We start from the raw sequence: 15,787 nt of genomic DNA on the forward strand, positions 1-15,787 counted from the left end.
GCTTCCTCCCGCAGCTCCCATTCTCATCGTTGGCAGACGGAGGATAAGGACTGCACGGACAAGCTCTGCCATCGCATTCGCTTCCCTCCGGTGCCTCTCGCGGCTCACCAGCCCTCGCTGACCCTCCTGTTTCAGCTCAACGGCAGCAGATGAAGGAGGGAGACGGAGATTGAGGCTCGAGGGACGAGAAGAGGAGGGGAGGAGACGCAAGGAAGGTGAGAGGAGGGAGGAAAAGCAAGGACATGTAATTTATACAAATGAATGAATGAATAACATATTTCAGGATGATAGCAGGGTCGTCTTCTGCAAAACTTCCTGTCAGAATTCGCTCCTCCGCGTCCCCTTACTCCCTCCCCCGCTCCTCCTCACCCGGTCAAATTTGGGATCCTGCCGATGATAAGACGCCAAGCGCTGGATCGAAACTTTTTCCACATCGACAGGAAGATGCTGAGAGCTCGTGAGAGGGTCGACGAAGCAACAGGGAATGAGATTGAGACACGTAGAGCGAAAGAGGAGAGGGGGGAACCGAGGAGGGGAAGGATGAAAAGAGGAGGAGGAGGAGGAGGAGGAGGGAGAGAGAAAGAGAGAGAGAAAGAGAGCGAGCGAGAGGGAGGGAGGAGGGAGGGAGGAGGGAGGAAGGAAAGGAGAGGAGGAGGAGGAGGAGCGGGGTAGAGGAGTACGACGAAAGTTTGGTCTACCTCGGCCACATTGACTAAGGTGAGCAGCCATCTGTAGATCACATCCACCACGAGGAGCGAGTAGAAGGCACACATGCTGGCCAGCACAAGCTCGATGGGCATCTTCTGGACCACCGACACGAGCTGCGAGCTGATGAGCAGGGAGGGAAGAGCAGCAAAGAACAGGAGAGAGGAAACAGGCGTAGGGGAGGGAGGGAGGGAGGGAGGGAGGGAGGGAGGGAGGGAGGGAGGGAGGGTGAGAGGGGTCTAGATTAGGACGAACGGCAGGAGGAAGACCTGCTGTGTCTCGAGGGCAGCGAGGAGACGATTTCCATCCTCTGTGCGGAGGAAGATGAAGATGGGGAAGAGAGCGTCGAGGAAAGAGCACGCGAGGTCCCTATAGGGCTTCGGGACGTGATCCTCCACCTGCTGCTTGAGAGCAGCGACGAGGCGGCGATATGCTGCCTGAAGGAGTGGAAGTAAGGAGGATGGGAGGCAGAGCAGGGAAGGATGAGAGGTAGAAAGGGGAGGAGCGGAGGGAGAGGGAGTGAGGGAGTGGGGGAGGAGGAGGATACAATGAAAAAGCAAGGAGGGGAGAAAAAAAAGGCAAACCTGGAGTGGCGAGAGCTTGTGGAGGATTGCAGGCATGATTTGAGAACGGGGGAGGAGAGAACGGAAGTAGGAGAGGCTCTCCTGCACAGCAAGCCATTGAGCCCAGGCTGTCGCGGTGAAGTGGATGTGGACGGAGGAAACGGAGCAAGAAAGGAGAGACGGAGGGGATAAAGGATGGAAAGCAGTGGAACGGAGGGAGGAGAACAGGGTGAAAGGAAGGGATCGCAGCAGCAAGGGATGGAAGGAGAGCAAAGGTAAGAAGGCGCGGGGTGAAGCAGAGCTGGGTAGGGGTTGACTCACGTTCATGGCGGAGTGAGCACGTAACAGAAGCAGAGGGGGCTTGGCGATCTGGAGTGAGGAAGGGAGACAGGGAAGTGAAAGGGCGGGAAGGAGGGAGGAGAATGAAAGAGGGTAAGGGTGAAGAAGGAGTCGACCAATCGTAGAAGAGGAGATGATGTCAGCAAGGAAATTCAAGGGGAGAAGAGAGGAGGAGGCATTTCACCTTCTCCTCCCCAGCGGCAACGGGCACATCAACCATGCGAGATAGCTGGATCGAGGTCAGCCCTGAGAAACACAGCATGGTGGGGAGAGCAGAAGGGGAGACAGGAGTGATACTTCATTCTCGCTTTGGACCGTAGCTGACTTGAGATGCATGTCCATGGACTGCGATGACACGTTTCATTCCTCATCCAAGCTCAGTTCAGCGTCAAGGCACCTCGATCTGGTCTCGCAGCTCCATAAACTGCACCCTGTCCTCTCCCTCCAGCACTTGAATCGCCTCCTTGCACAGGAGCTCGTCCTCCTCTTGGGTTTGAGCAACTCGTGGAGCATCGACCTGGAAATCGATCAGGGAGAGAGCGGAAGGAAAGGAGAGGAGGGAAAAGGGAGAGGGGAGAGAGGAGGCGACAGGTAGAGGGAGAAGCGGGAGAGGATTCAAGAAAAGGACAGGAAGGGGAGGAGGGAAAGCATCAGTGTCAGCAAGGTGAACTGTCAGGCACAGGTATAATTTACGGACAACAAAGAACTCACCTCGATCACATTGTTCCCATTAGTCCCAACCGTGTCATCCACAATGTCATACTGGCCGGACAGCTTCCAAGTCCCGTCAATCAAGAATTTGAACTCGTGCTTCCCTGCTCGCTCCGTCAGACCCTCTCGTCCTCCAAGGAGCTTCTCATCCTTACCAGGGGGCAGATTGATGCACGTCTGCCAGCTCGTTGCACTCATCCTCTTGAGAGTGTATAACAGCACCCACTGACCCCAGCTCCCGACCATGGCCACCTCCTCTCGCTCCTCCTCGTCCTGCCATGTGAATGTTGTGGGAACGAGAGTGAGGCCATTGAGACGAGCCAGCAGCCTCTCCTTCAGCCCTTCATACGCGGAGCGATGCATCGGCTGCGTTCGTCCCAGCTCAAGGAACTTCTTGCTCTTGACCAGCGTTCGTTCACCCGGTCCACTGCATTGCAGCTCCATGGCAGACGTCTCCAGCGCCCCAGCAGGAGGCGCAAGGGCGCAAAGCAGCAAGCCTGGGAGGAGGAGAGGAGGAGGAGGAGAAGGAGGGAGGATGTTCGCATCTTGACGAACGTGTCTGGTTTGTCTTCTGTTCAAGTTGTCCACGAGCTAGCACAAGAGAGCCTGTGAAGGCTTCACCTTCGACGTCTCCGTACAACACAACAGATGTCCCAACGGCAAAAAAGAGATGTCCCAACAAGATCGGAAATAAGACTTCTTGACAAACACACTACAAACTAATCATGATGTAGCAAACAATCAAATGATACGTTTGCAGTAGAGAGCAAAGTTAACTACAGGAGTTCAGATTATGACACCCTAACCCATCCATCTTCCTTGCGTGGCATGCTGCCTCATCGCCAGTTATCCCTTCACCTTCATGCTGGATCATCTTTTCCACCATCTGTTCCCTCCACTATGCTCTGTCCTCCTCGCCTCGCCTCGCCTCGCCTCGTCTCCTCTTGTCCTCGCCTTACCTCATTCCACCATGATGCTTTCAAAAATCATGATCATAATAACGGTGCAATTATTATTGGTAGCACTAACTGTCAGCCCGGCGCGGCCGGGCCCCGTGGCCCCGGGCCCGGCGGGGCGGCCGCCGCGGGCCGGGTGGCACCGTTGAGGCCCGGCACTGGGCCGTGGTGGCACCGTGCCAGTTCACGCGGCAGTACGGTCACTGAGTCCCGGCAGTGCAAGCTGAAGTTCGCTGGGGCCGGGCGGTGTGGCATATTGGGGAACTTGCCGCACCGCGGCAGCCAGTGCAGTGCCAGTCCGAGGGACCCGCATCAGTGCCTCCTGGCCGCTGAGGCTCAGTTCCGTGCCTCAGGGCCGCGCCTCTACTCGGCGGCTGGTCAAGGAACGGCGATGCGTTGCGCTTTCTGTGCCACGGTGGCCGGCTGGCCGCGGATCCGATCGGATCGCCGCCGGCGAACTTGTGACAAGGAACTTCGGAAACGGCAGCGGCGGCTGGCCCGATGGTCTCTCCGCCTCGCAAGACGTCCGATGGTCTCAGGTGATCCGACTTGCAAACGCATCCGGCCCAGGATCTTTCGTCAGCTCAAGGCCTCCCTGTCCTAGCGGCTGCCACTGACTCGGGCAGTGGTCATCGCGGGTCACCGGGTGCATCCCGGTACAGTGCGTCTCATTCCTTCGGGGGCCGGGCCACCGCCGCACATCGCTGGCATGGCCCGGCGCGGGGGACTCCGGGACTCGCTTGGAGTCCTGCGCGCCCGGTTAAGTGAAGGTATCAGTTAAGTTTGGGGGACAGCAGTCGGCAGCCTGGATTGGGTTTGGTTCTCGCTGTCTTTTCTCTCAGAGTCTCGCCGTTTGGCCTGGCAGTGTGCGACACTGTCAGGGCCCTGTCAAGCCTCCTCGACTCTCCTGATTGTCCTCGTACTGATTTTTAACTTAACTTTGAGTAAAAAGGTCTAGGGTCAAAGGCCGTGTCCGATTGTCCTCGTACGGATTATTAACTTAGAGCCCGGGTGCCACGGTAAGATGTAGTCCGGACAGATATATACACTAAGTTTTGTAGTTTTTTGAGAGATTTAATGCTTTTCACATAAACTTCTTCCGAATATGACCCCTACCCCACCACAAGACGAGTTTCGGACCTACCCTACCATCCCACCCTACCCCCAAACGCTTACACACCCGCCTCAGAGGCCTAAGACTCAAAAACACTTAGCCAAATTTCTCAAATCTCAGTGCCATTACTAGTGAGGTTGTTACTAGCTAACCCAGCACTGTCTCACAAGGTTTCAAGAGGATTCAACAAATCAACTTGTGTACTATGATATTACAAGTTAAGTTATCGTCTGTCTGGCTCGAGAAGGACAAGCCCTTTTAAGCAATGAAGTATTCATGATCTTGACATCCTTCGAACAACCAACTCTTGTCATCTGCTTTCTTCTTTCGCATTTTCTTGACATACGTTGACCATGCTAGCTGCCCACTTCTGTCACATGATCTCCCTCCCCCTTCTCCCTGATTCAGCCACGAGATGAAATTCTCCACGTATTGATCGTATATTTTCTTTCCTTCATATATCGAAGATTCTGACCGACTATCTATGAAAGAATTCAGTTCCATCACTTGCATCTCAACATTCTCTTCTTGTGAGATTTGCCTCATACTTCTCCGGATGAACTGATGAAAGCACTTCATGAGATAAGCCATGTCTGTAAAACGTTTGCTTGATGGTCTCTCAAATTTTGATCCATTCAGTTTCTTCAAAGCAGGTATCCCTTTGGCATAGTTGCCAAAGTGATACAGCTCCCATGCACTTTTGAAGCTCTTGGCTGCTTGAGAAATTCGAATGGTTTTCAGATTCGCCTGTTGTATTGATGTATTACGGTCAACTGACGGATCGCCATTGACACATTCTGTATCCACACTCATTGTCCCCCTGTTCACGTCTCCGAGGTTACGCGCCTGCTCATGGTATTGAATGACATGTCGCCTTCCCTCGAGCAACTGCTTCAGCATGACTGTAATTGCGTCATGGTTGTCCGAAACATTCCGTTTCACTTCATCTAATTGCAAAATCACCTCCAGCAAACTTTGGTTGGACTGTTCGTGATGAATTGCTTGCTGGCTTTGATCCTCTGCAGTTTCACGCACTCGATCAGCAACTACCTTCATGCCATTACACATTGAAGCAATTTTGCCATCTATCTCTTTCAGTTTTCCTTCCAAACATTCCATTCGGACAACCTGCTGCTGTATTACTGCCTGTAGCTCCTTCATCTGCCGCGGCCCGTCTTGCAGTTGTTCAAGCTGACCCTTCTGTTGCTCCATCTGACCCTGGAGTGCGTTGACTTTCATGCAAAGCTGTTTCTGATACACGATTGCTGTTACATGAGGAGGGCAACCTGTACTTCGAAACACTGGTACATCCATATTTGTCAATGATCTGGCATTGTCCAAGACAATCTCTTCTTCCCAAACGCTTATCGGTACATCTGTAGGAAGAACACATTTCACCTGTTGCTTCAAAACATGAAACAAAGCTTCTGGTTGGAACAAAGAAGAACTCCATAGAGGATGATTTGGATCTAACTCTGCACGCAAGTAATCATAGTGGTATGCCACGCTGGCAAGGCAGTGCTCTAGAACTCCTGTCATATTCGTTGGCATCCATGGAAAACATAGTTCGATAGCGTTCTGCACAGCTGCTTGATTTCCTTTTCTGAATTGTGGTGGCAGTATAGCAAACTTTTCAGAATGAATGGGCAGTCCACAAGCCGTTCTACCAACGAAAAGATCTGACGCACCCTCGTACGTCTTTGGGATTGTTCCATTGTTCCATGACGCTCGGTCTGACACAGCAGTCACAGATGGACAATGTGTAGATCCGCTTGTACAATATGTCGCTGCACCCTGTACGTATACTGGTTACTATAATTCCTTCAGTTCGATCACACAAGTTCTGACCTTCCGGATGGAATGAGTGCCAATATCCTCCCTGTTCATCCCTAGCCGTGTAATTTCCCGACACACAGCTTTGCGTATCATAGGATATTCGTATCGTCTTCCATCAATGGCCTCATTGTTCCCCATTGAAGTTTGAGTGACATTCTGGAGGCAATACACAAAACGATGATACTGATCTCGACCTGCCGGAAACATTGAATCATCGGATTTGAATCATACTTATACTACGTTACCTGGAAAGAGCTTGCTTCTGTCTGGTGTATGACTGAGTAGATAAATTCCAAGAGCAAGAATAGGACATATTTCTGGACAAATGGGATTCGCATAGATAGATTTTGGTTCCTTCCTTTCGCCCGTTTGATCGGTCTTGCTCTTGGGAAAACTAACCCACATGTGGTCATCTTGCCATCCCATATGTTGAAACAAGATCTGGGCCGTATTCACGGATCTACAGATGAGATTCCAAGTAAATATAAGAAATGTCCTGCCCACGATCACATCCATGTTCTTACATGTAAGCATTTCTCGTCCCATTGTTGAATACAGCGTGAACGGCATGGCATCTTTTCCTGATGTCAATCTCGTACCATCCACTGCCGTTTCATCAGTAATCTTGTTGTGAAGACCTTTGTAGAAATCAGAAATTTGTGTAGCGAACTTCTTCCGATATATCTTTGACCGGTTGTGCCTTCTGTAAACATGCCTGACACCAGACCTCAAAGACACGTATGACGCAAACTTCAATTTTTTCTTCATCATTACTTGCACAATGTAGGATGACATTTGCTTGTGCGAGAATTTCTTCATATTGAAAGGAATCAAATCCCGTCTTTTCAGCAACTCTCTTATCTTCTTTCTAATTGGAGCACGATTCGGTCCTTCTGATTCTAAACACCTCTTGAACTCTCCTGATAAGCAACATGCTCTCTTCTCATAAAGCCATGCAATCAGTTGGCTTACAGAACTCCAATAGCACGCCTTTGAGTCATCCGCGAGCATTCTGTCTCTTACTAACTCTATCTGTTCCCTCACATCTTCTTCCTCCTCCTCGTCATCCTCCCCCTCTCCCTCTCCCTCTCCCTCTCCCTCTCCCTCCCCATCCCCATCCCCATCCCCCTCGTCATCGTCATCGTCATCGTCCTGCTGCTCATCCTCGTCCTCGTCCTGCTGCTCCTCGTGCTGCTGCTCCTCGTGCTGCTGCTGCTGCTGCTGCTGCTGCTCGTCATCAACATCCACTCTGGTGATGTTAGATCCTCCTACATGCCTTCTTGCTTGGCCTGCAAGCTGATCCTCAGAAATTGATGGAATGGCTGTTACGTTTCCCTCACGTTTCTTACACCCACAATTGTTGCGTCCTTCCGATTCAGCATATTGATGCGCACAAAGATGATGGTACATCCTCTTGCATCTTGAGCATTTGTACAATTGAATTCTTTCATCATGTACCTTGCATTGATTGCCAAACAAGCATGTGTGTGAAGAAGCCATGCCTGGTGAAATTATGCCCTGCTTTCCAACGTTATGCTCGTGTCCGGCATCTGTCAGACACTTCGAACCTGAGGTCTTTACTCAAAGTTAAGTTAAAAATCAGTACGAGGACAACCGGAGCCTCAATGAGTCAGTCTTTGAGTAAAAAAGATGAGTCACATAACAATGGTACTGATTTTTAACTTAACTTTGAGTAAACCTTGTAAATAATGGCAGGCGACCTTTTAAATTCAACCCCACGGTTCCGACTTCCGCGTAAACTTTAGTCAAAGTTTTGATAGCCTCGGATATTTTGAGCTGGCTCGCCTCAGGGCCCGGCGCTCAGCCTCAGCGGCCCGGGAGACTCGTGACGCGGCCGTCCGACTCCGAGTAACCAACATTTTACTCAAGAGCAAGTAACTGATTTTATCATGCTACAACCTGTGCCGTGTCATGAGGTGTTACGGTAGTAACGACCCCCACGTGTACATCTGACGCTACAATGAACCCGGGCACTCCGGAGTACAGCATCGGATAACCCGTGATTTCTGTTCGAGATGGTAGTCACGGGGTAGGGGTGTGTAGAGATGTTCGAGGGGGTACCTTCTCTAGCCCTACGTACTATTGGTCGCTGCAGAGTTGACAGCACCCCACCCTACCCCACACCTCTGTGACGTGAGGGATATGCTATAACTTGATTGTAAATTAAAAAAAAACATCAGGACTTTTTATGCCACCCCTATAGTCATGCGCATAATCACCGGTACTTGCACGATGAGAGTCAGTCGTTTTACTACACCACTTTTAATAACTCACCACCCTCAATGCGACGACTACCCTACCCCGGGCCAGCATTCACTTTTAAAACTTCTCCCTGTACCCACATTCACCCATACGAATAGACCGGTACTGAGGATTGGGCAGGGGTCCCACACCTATTTCGTGGGTTGTGTGGTAAATGTGGGAGAAGCAAACAAGAGGACCAGCTGCTACACAAGAGCAAGAGAACCAAACCTTCGATCCAACCACCCGCACAGACAGACAGCCTGAGACTGAGACTGAGACTGAGACTGAGACTGAGACTGAGACTGAGACTGAGACTGAGACTGAGACTGAGACAAAGAGAAAGAGATTCATTGTACCCGACACTCAATACAGTGATTCAAGCCTGAGCGAAAACTCCATGAGCGGGAAATTCAGCGTGGCACAGTTCGAGAGCATTCAAGGTGTTCATATCGAGGAGACAAAGTCAAGGAGAGGAAATCTATCAATCCAAGACATATCTGCTCCGATGCCAGAGGATACAGACACACAGAAAGCGAACGAAAATCCAATGCATCGTTGGAAGAACAAGCAGAAGTTCAGCCGCTCCCTCCCTTCATTACCAATTCAGAGGTCTGGGCGGTGGCATAGATTAAGCTCTGTTGGATGTGAGCCTGTTTCCAAGGACATTTTTGATAATTTTTTCGGGGCCGAACAGGATATCATTATTGAGGAAACAATGAAGTCTAGATGCAAGGATGACACGGATGTTGTTACGCAATGTATCAAACTGTCTCATCCCAACTCGAAAAGTTTCTCTTGGGGTGAACATTCGAACAACATAACGTCGTTAGCGAATGAGGATGGAAGACTCAGCGAGCTGCTGCTGAAACTGAGGTCTTTTACCAAGGAGTAAACTGTGTTAGTGAAGAGACTTCCCGTTTCTCTTTTTTTGATAGACGGGAGCTTCATTGTTAGACAGTACAACAGCTTTAAATAGCAACATCGAATGTTGCTGGATGGTGTCCTGGAACCGCTTGTGGCTGCAACATGCAAGCTTTTCTGTATTTTCTATAATTTGACTTTGATATTCATTAAATCTCTGAACTAGAAATTCTCCCCTGGTCATTCATCAAATTCATCAAGTAGTCGTTTATACCAATCAAGGAGGCAAGAGCCGGCCCTTGGACAGGCAGGGTGAGATGTGGATTCTGGTGGTTGGAAGGAAAGTCTGGATTGATGCGGATCAAAAGAGCTCTGAAACATGTGACTGTAAGACAGATGTGTCGAGCGGAGCGCAACAGTAGCACCTTGGTATGGAACAGTCGGAGTCGTACCAACTCGGATTCCCTGACTCCTCCAGTCCTGTAGCACGAGTAAGCAGCATGCTGCGTTTATGATGCTCTCTCACCCATGCGCCTTGCAACATCGTCGAGAACACACTCAGACTCTTGCCGGACGCAGGGAACCCTCTGCCCGCATCCTATCTGCAGCACAAGTGAGGCCCATGACGATTTGGTTGACATGTCAAACATGGTGGTACCTCTAGGATCACCAAACGAGAAAGTTCGTTGTTAACCAGTTCCTCTTCCATCTGTGCCTGTGCCCCATCATTACAACGCTATGCCCGCCCCTACTCCATTGCTTTACCTCCCACACTTGATACTTGTCTTGATCAACTTTAAGATGTTTCAACAGGAGTTCAGGTTCATCGTCGAACATGAGAACGGCAGGTCGCATCATGTTCCCGTGCTTGTCCACCGGAACGCCGGCAGCTCGAAGGCTCTCAGTGTCCTGCTCGTCACCCAGCAGCCGCATGTCGGTCTCGTCCACTCTGAAGCGATGACCGTCTGGGAGCATCGTGATATCTTCGTCATCCTTTGTGAGTGAGATCCACTTTGAGACCCTGCCATGCACCTCGCATATCCTTTGCTCATTAAAACCTGCCGCCAAGAAATGTCCGTCCACGTTGCTCGTGTACACGTAAGAATCCTTATTCATCGCGCACCACTCCTTCAGTACTGTTCGACGCCATTCAGCATCGCTCAACCATCAATCCATGGACTCACTATGATAGCCGTCGTGCGGTCTGGTTGTCTTGTACAGGTTAAAGCAGCTCCCCCAAAACCCGAGGGCCTTCGGAACCAGCAGGCACATCGTCACAAAAAGAATCCCCCCCCCCTCCTCCTCGGCTCTTACCAGGCAGGCATCCGACCGCAGGAGTTGAGGTCGGCAAAGGTCGGCATAGTTCAAGTCTCTGCTCTTGTACGCCATGTTGTCTGCTATCTTGTCGTAGGTAGGCAACCCTGAATCTGCCGACATCCCCGCCCCCGCCGTGACCAGGAGGTGTGTTGCTCGCAGGATGGCCTTAGCTGCTATCATGTATACTCGCTGGAGAGATTGAGTGCCATGGTGAAGATCAGAGATCCTTTCAGGCAGCATTCTCTCCTGTGCTCTTTGCGGTTTCTATGGCACCAGGGCGGCGCAGGTCAAGGATCGTGCTGACCTCTACAGTGACTTTCAGAGTAATCGCTTATCCCAACCATCATGAACTCTTTTGAGCTCGCATCTCCGCCATGTCCTGTCTCCCCATCGGCTCTACGGCATCAAGCTACGCCTTGGTCGTGCGTCCCAGACACTACTGGGCCTCCCTGTCCTTCGCTGCCATCATCGCGGGTGCGTTCCGGTATGCGTCTCATTCCTTCGGCGGCGGACACAGCGACATCGCTGGCATGGCGCGGGGATGATGGTCCTGAGCGCAGTTAAGTAAAGGTATCAGTTAAGTTTGGGACAGCAGACTGAGTCTTTGGCCGAGATCTCTCCGTGTCGCCGGGCCGCATGTGATTTTACTCGCCTTAAGTTTTGAGTAAGTTAGTACAAGGACTACTGGCTACGGTACGGTAGGCTCCAGCTGATCATCAGTGGACGGGGTAGGCTCCGGGCCGAGCCTCTCAGCGCGCCGCGAGTCCGATCGCCGCCGCCCTTTAGTGTGACCGTATCGGACGGCGGTCACTCAGCCTCGGACTCGGGAGATGGCGTTCCCGGCCGCCTGACCGTACCGGCCCGCCGTTCCGGGGCCGGCCGCGGCACTGGCACCGTAGCACGGTCCGACCGTCACCGCGGCGGCCGCCTGCCCGGCGCCAAACTTCAAATACCGTGAGTACTGTTAACAGTAAGCTGATCGGACCCGGGCCGGGCTAACTTGGCTTGTAAGTTGTGACGACGCCGGGCCAGGCTGCTGGCGCTGGGCCCTTCCAAAATGTTGCAAGATGTCGAATGCGAAGTCTGTGTTCAGCATAGTGATAGATCAGACCATGTCAAGTTCACTTATCTCTGAATTTTCGGGTGAAAATCGATCAGAAACGGTCCACCTAAAAATGCAACGAGCATCAAAGAAGTCGGGTGCATAGATGACAATAAGGATTATGACACAAAACTCCAACAGCATGCCATGCACATTCAAGATCAAGGTTCAGGGACAAGAGAAGCAACGCAGCGTTCAAAGGGTTAGATCAGATTGTTAGGTCCATATCTGAATGTTATGCAAACCATGCAGAGCTTGGCAACAGGTCCAACTTCTCAACCTCCAAGCGAGATGCGAGGAACCAGAACGCTCCGAATAGTGTACAGACGCTTGTGAGGACGTAATACCCATCCACCAATGACGAGGTCGTGACATCTACAAGTGCAAGTACAATCGTCGTCGGCCACTTGCTCCCAAGGTTGGCAACCGTGTTGAGTAGAGTCATGTAGGTTCCTCCAATCTTGGGGTCGGAGACCTTGGCGAAGAAAGCCATCTGTGCCACGAACATCACGTTGCTGACAACCTGCTGCAGCAGAAAGAAAAACAACAACACAGCCCAGAGGAGCGGCGACAGCACAGGCTCGTCTCCCTTACGAGGAGGGATGCTCCAGAGGATCACGGCGAAGGCAACGTTGATCGCAAGACGGTAGGGAAACACTCTCATGAACGCTGCGAGTGGGCGAGGGCCGGAGGTGTACTTGGAGACAGCAGCAGGTAGGAAGAGAGCGATGGGCGTAACGGCAACGCCCAGCAGCGCCATCGTCTCCTTCTTCACCCCCTTCTCCTGCAGCTTCAGGCCAGTCACTGCATCTGCTGCAGCAAAGGCAACTTTGGACAGGAGCAGGACGGATCCAAGCCTCCTCACTGCTGGCTGTTTGACTACCCTCCACATGGCCATGTAGGTCTCTTTGACGCCCATCTCCTCCTCTACCTGCTCCCCCTCGCCACTGTTCTGCAGCGAGTAGTCCCCTCGGTCGTCCGAAGCAGGGATTCTTTCTGCAGACGATTTCTCTGGTTTGAACAGCCACACGTAGAGGGTGGTGGCAAGGAACACCCATCCCCAGAACGCCATAAACCCGCCCAGTGTGATGAGCCCTGCCTCCTGGGGCGGGTAGCCCATCGCCCGCCGCGCGTACGCGTTGCTGAACTCCTTGTTGTTGAGAGCCATGAAGATGATGAAGCTGAGGATGTATCCCAGAGTTTGACCCGTTGAGTTGCACGTGGAAGCCCAGCCGACGTTCTTCCTTGACAGGATCGTGAGGGCCCACCCATCGACTGCGATGTCCTGCGTCGCCATCAGCAAGTAGAGTACGAAGAAGCACACGGTGAGCTCGGAGACCGCAATGCTGCCCTTGCCGTCGGCTCCGATCAGAAAGTTGATGGCAGAGGAGGAGAAGACCATGATAACGCCGCAGACGAGTTGCGCGGGAATGAGCCATGACCGCCTCCTGCCCACTCTTGCATCGTAGCAGCTATCGACAATGGGTGCCCAGAGAAGTTTGAGGGAAAAGGGCCAGGAGACTAGGGAGAAGATGCTCTGCTGCGAGTAACTAGCTCCTCTCTCTTGCAGGAGGAGAGGAACGCTTGCTGCAAGTCCCATGGGCACCCCTTGCAGGGTGTATAGGAGGAGGAGGAGGAGGATGTTCTCCACGTCTCCTCGCAGATCTTGAAGTGAAGACGCTCCTTGCAGAGCATATCTCTCCTTTCCGTCATCGTTCTTGCCGCCTCTCTTGCGCATTGGGATCGTCTTCTCTGCAGTCTGGTCTGTTCTGGACATGCCCTTCCTCGAGATCATTCAGCACAAGCTTCAAAGCAAGAGACAGAGACAGTCGCGACAATCACGGCACAGCTTGCCCTGATCGTTTCCATGCATGATGATTACCCGACGAAGGTCTGCGTTGCTTCCTCCCCTCCCTTCTTCTACCTCCCTAATGCTGTTCGCTCCTCCCTGCTGTACCCGAAGAACTTTCCTTTCTAGTCTAGACACCGTAGTGAATACGACGCGGCCCGGCCCAGTGATCGGACGGTCACCCGGGGCCGGGGGGCGCGAGGCGCCGGGCCGCCCGGCCGCCCGGCCCGTCCGATCCGACGGCGATGACATGCCAGGGTACGCCCCGGCACCAGGCAGAACGTTTCCCAACATGGCCCTGAAGATCATCACTGTCATGTAGGGGACTTTGAACTTCCGAGTTCCGCACAGCGGCAACCGTGTGAAGGTTACTGAAGGCGGATGACGGTATGGGCCCGAGTTACTATCAGTATTGAATCCTCCGGGACCTCAGCATCACGGTCACATGTTTTTGACAATGATGGCCCGGAATACCGGACCTCGCTCGGAGCACAGCCTGCGGCAAACTGCAAGCAGCAGCACAGCGGAAGCCTGACTCGGATCGGAGGGCCGCCGACGGTCACCGGGTAGTAACAGTGGCATATCACCGCGCGGCGGTCATCGCCAGCACTGATGGACTCTTCAATGTGGCAGGACGATGCGTTGCGCTTTCTGTGGTGGCTGGCGGATCGCTCGGCGAACAAGGAAACGGCAGCGGCGCTGGATGGCCCGGAGTCTCTGAGTCGGCCTCGCACTGAAGACGTCTCAGGTGATCCGACTTGCAAACGCATCCGGTCCAGCATGATCTTTCGTCAGCTCCAGGCCTCCCACGGTCCTTCGCTCGCGGCTGCCATCAACTTGTGATCGCGCCGCGGGTGCATTCCGGTATGCGTCTCACAAGTTCCTTCGGCGGCGGCCACAGCGACCGTACATCGCTGGCATGGCGCGGAGGAATTCAGTGTCCGGGCCTGCGTGCAGTTATGTGAAGGCCCTCATCCGACGCCGGTTAACGGTTTGGGACAGCAGTCGGCAGGATGATTGGGTTTGGTTCTCGCTGTCTTTTCTCTTCTCGCCGTTTGGCCTGTGTGACAGTGTCAGGGTCAAGCCTCCTCGACTCTCCTGATTGTCCGACCGTCCTCGTACTGGCAAGTTTTTAACTTAACTTTGAGTAAAGACTCAGTGACTCCGGCGCCGATGATTGCCGCACTGCAAGCCTCGCCAGGGCCCGTGGGCAGCCTGCGGCCTGCCGCGTGCGGTGTGGCCAGAGTACTGAGCCTCGGAGGGCGCCGGCAAGCGGTCTGCGGGCTAACAGCGGTAGCGCTGAGGTGTGATCACCGTTTACGGTTGAGGTCGGAGGTCATATCGGTAATCGAGCCTCCGGGAGTCAGATGATCATCACACTTGGACTCAAGTTAGCATCGGCAGTACCTTAAGGCGGCTTCAGTTATCATTGGCATCGTTGACTGGATCAGTTCGCACATCGATGATGGCACGCCGCGCTGACTCCTGTAGTGTCCGCGGCTGCCCAGCAACTGCACCACACTGCCAGGGAAGCGCAGAACGTCACGAGTCCGATGAGCCTGCAGGAGTGAAAAAAAGGAGGCCAACACGGCTGGTCAATGATGAGAAGGAAAGCCTCGGGCCCACGTTCAGGAGGGGCATGCTGAGCATACGCGAGACGATACTCGTGTATCTTCCTCTAGAGATGAGCAAAGAGAGATAGGATGGAATAAAACAGATAGGTCGCAGCTTTCGACTGATTTCCAAGCAGGTACTTGTGCAAATTCTTGTAAGCAAACACTGAAAGCTTCCAAGCAAGCGCGATCGACAAACTATGTGTGAAATAACATGCTTCATTATTGTTCTCGAGTCTACATATTGTACACTGTACACACCACCACGGGCGTCGGTTCCGAGGTCTTGCCTTCGACTCCTCCTTCACAGCCTCATCGCCTCTCCTGTCGCGCTGTACACCACCGGTCGCTCCGCGCTCTCCAGCAGCCTGATGCAGTGCCTCAGCGCTTCAAGCTGCCTCCGCCGCGAGGGCCCGCTTGATCTCGTCGAGGCCAGGCAGTGGCTTGGCACGGGCTTAGGGGACGGGCGGGGAGAGGAAGGAAGGTCGTCAGAGTCAGGGGCGGGGGAGGAGGGCTGGTGGATGGAGGAGGAGGGGAGGTCGCTGTCGGGGAGAGT

The 15,787-nt window shown here is 53.0% G+C and overlaps 5 protein-coding genes across 5 annotated transcripts; 1 reads left to right on the plus strand and 4 right to left on the minus strand.

Annotated features, from left to right (window-relative positions):
• Positions 1-944: 944 nt before the first annotated feature.
• On the minus strand, positions 945-2,681 carry GUITHDRAFT_110435 (hypothetical protein; the record flags this gene model as incomplete). Its single annotated transcript, XM_005830561.1, has 7 exons — positions 945-1,142; positions 1,290-1,370; positions 1,792-1,836; positions 1,905-1,952; positions 2,005-2,124; positions 2,319-2,422; positions 2,474-2,681. The coding sequence occupies 7 exons, from the start codon at positions 2,679-2,681 to the stop codon at positions 945-947; spliced, it is 804 nt and encodes a 267-aa protein (XP_005830618.1).
• A 3,459-nt stretch (positions 2,682-6,140) lies between these two features.
• GUITHDRAFT_44852 (hypothetical protein) lies at positions 6,141-6,650 on the minus strand (the record flags this gene model as incomplete). The annotated part of the gene is made up of 3 exons (XM_005830562.1): positions 6,141-6,182; positions 6,237-6,347; positions 6,462-6,650. Coding segments are annotated over 3 exons (342 nt in total), but the record flags the coding sequence as incomplete, so codon positions are not given.
• A 2,011-nt stretch (positions 6,651-8,661) lies between these two features.
• GUITHDRAFT_140390 (hypothetical protein) lies at positions 8,662-9,381 on the plus strand (the record flags this gene model as incomplete). Its single annotated transcript, XM_005830563.1, has 1 exon — positions 8,662-9,381. The coding sequence occupies one exon, from the start codon at positions 8,662-8,664 to the stop codon at positions 9,379-9,381; it is 720 nt and encodes a 239-aa protein (XP_005830620.1).
• A 191-nt stretch (positions 9,382-9,572) lies between these two features.
• On the minus strand, positions 9,573-10,847 carry GUITHDRAFT_110437 (hypothetical protein; the record flags this gene model as incomplete). The annotated part of the gene is made up of 8 exons (XM_005830564.1): positions 9,573-9,586; positions 9,625-9,722; positions 9,776-9,830; positions 9,877-9,952; positions 10,009-10,065; positions 10,116-10,486; positions 10,535-10,601; positions 10,665-10,847. 8 exons carry the CDS (start codon positions 10,845-10,847, stop codon positions 9,573-9,575), a joined length of 921 nt encoding a protein of 306 aa, XP_005830621.1.
• A 1,157-nt stretch (positions 10,848-12,004) lies between these two features.
• On the minus strand, positions 12,005-13,564 carry GUITHDRAFT_110438 (hypothetical protein; the record flags this gene model as incomplete). Its single annotated transcript, XM_005830565.1, has 1 exon — positions 12,005-13,564. One exon carries the CDS (start codon positions 13,562-13,564, stop codon positions 12,005-12,007), a length of 1,560 nt encoding a protein of 519 aa, XP_005830622.1.
• Positions 13,565-15,787: the final 2,223 nt, after the last annotated feature.

Source organism: Guillardia theta (genome assembly GCF_000315625.1).
Source record: "Guillardia theta CCMP2712 unplaced genomic scaffold GUITHscaffold_45, whole genome shotgun sequence".
NCBI lineage: Eukaryota > Cryptophyceae > Pyrenomonadales > Geminigeraceae > Guillardia > Guillardia theta.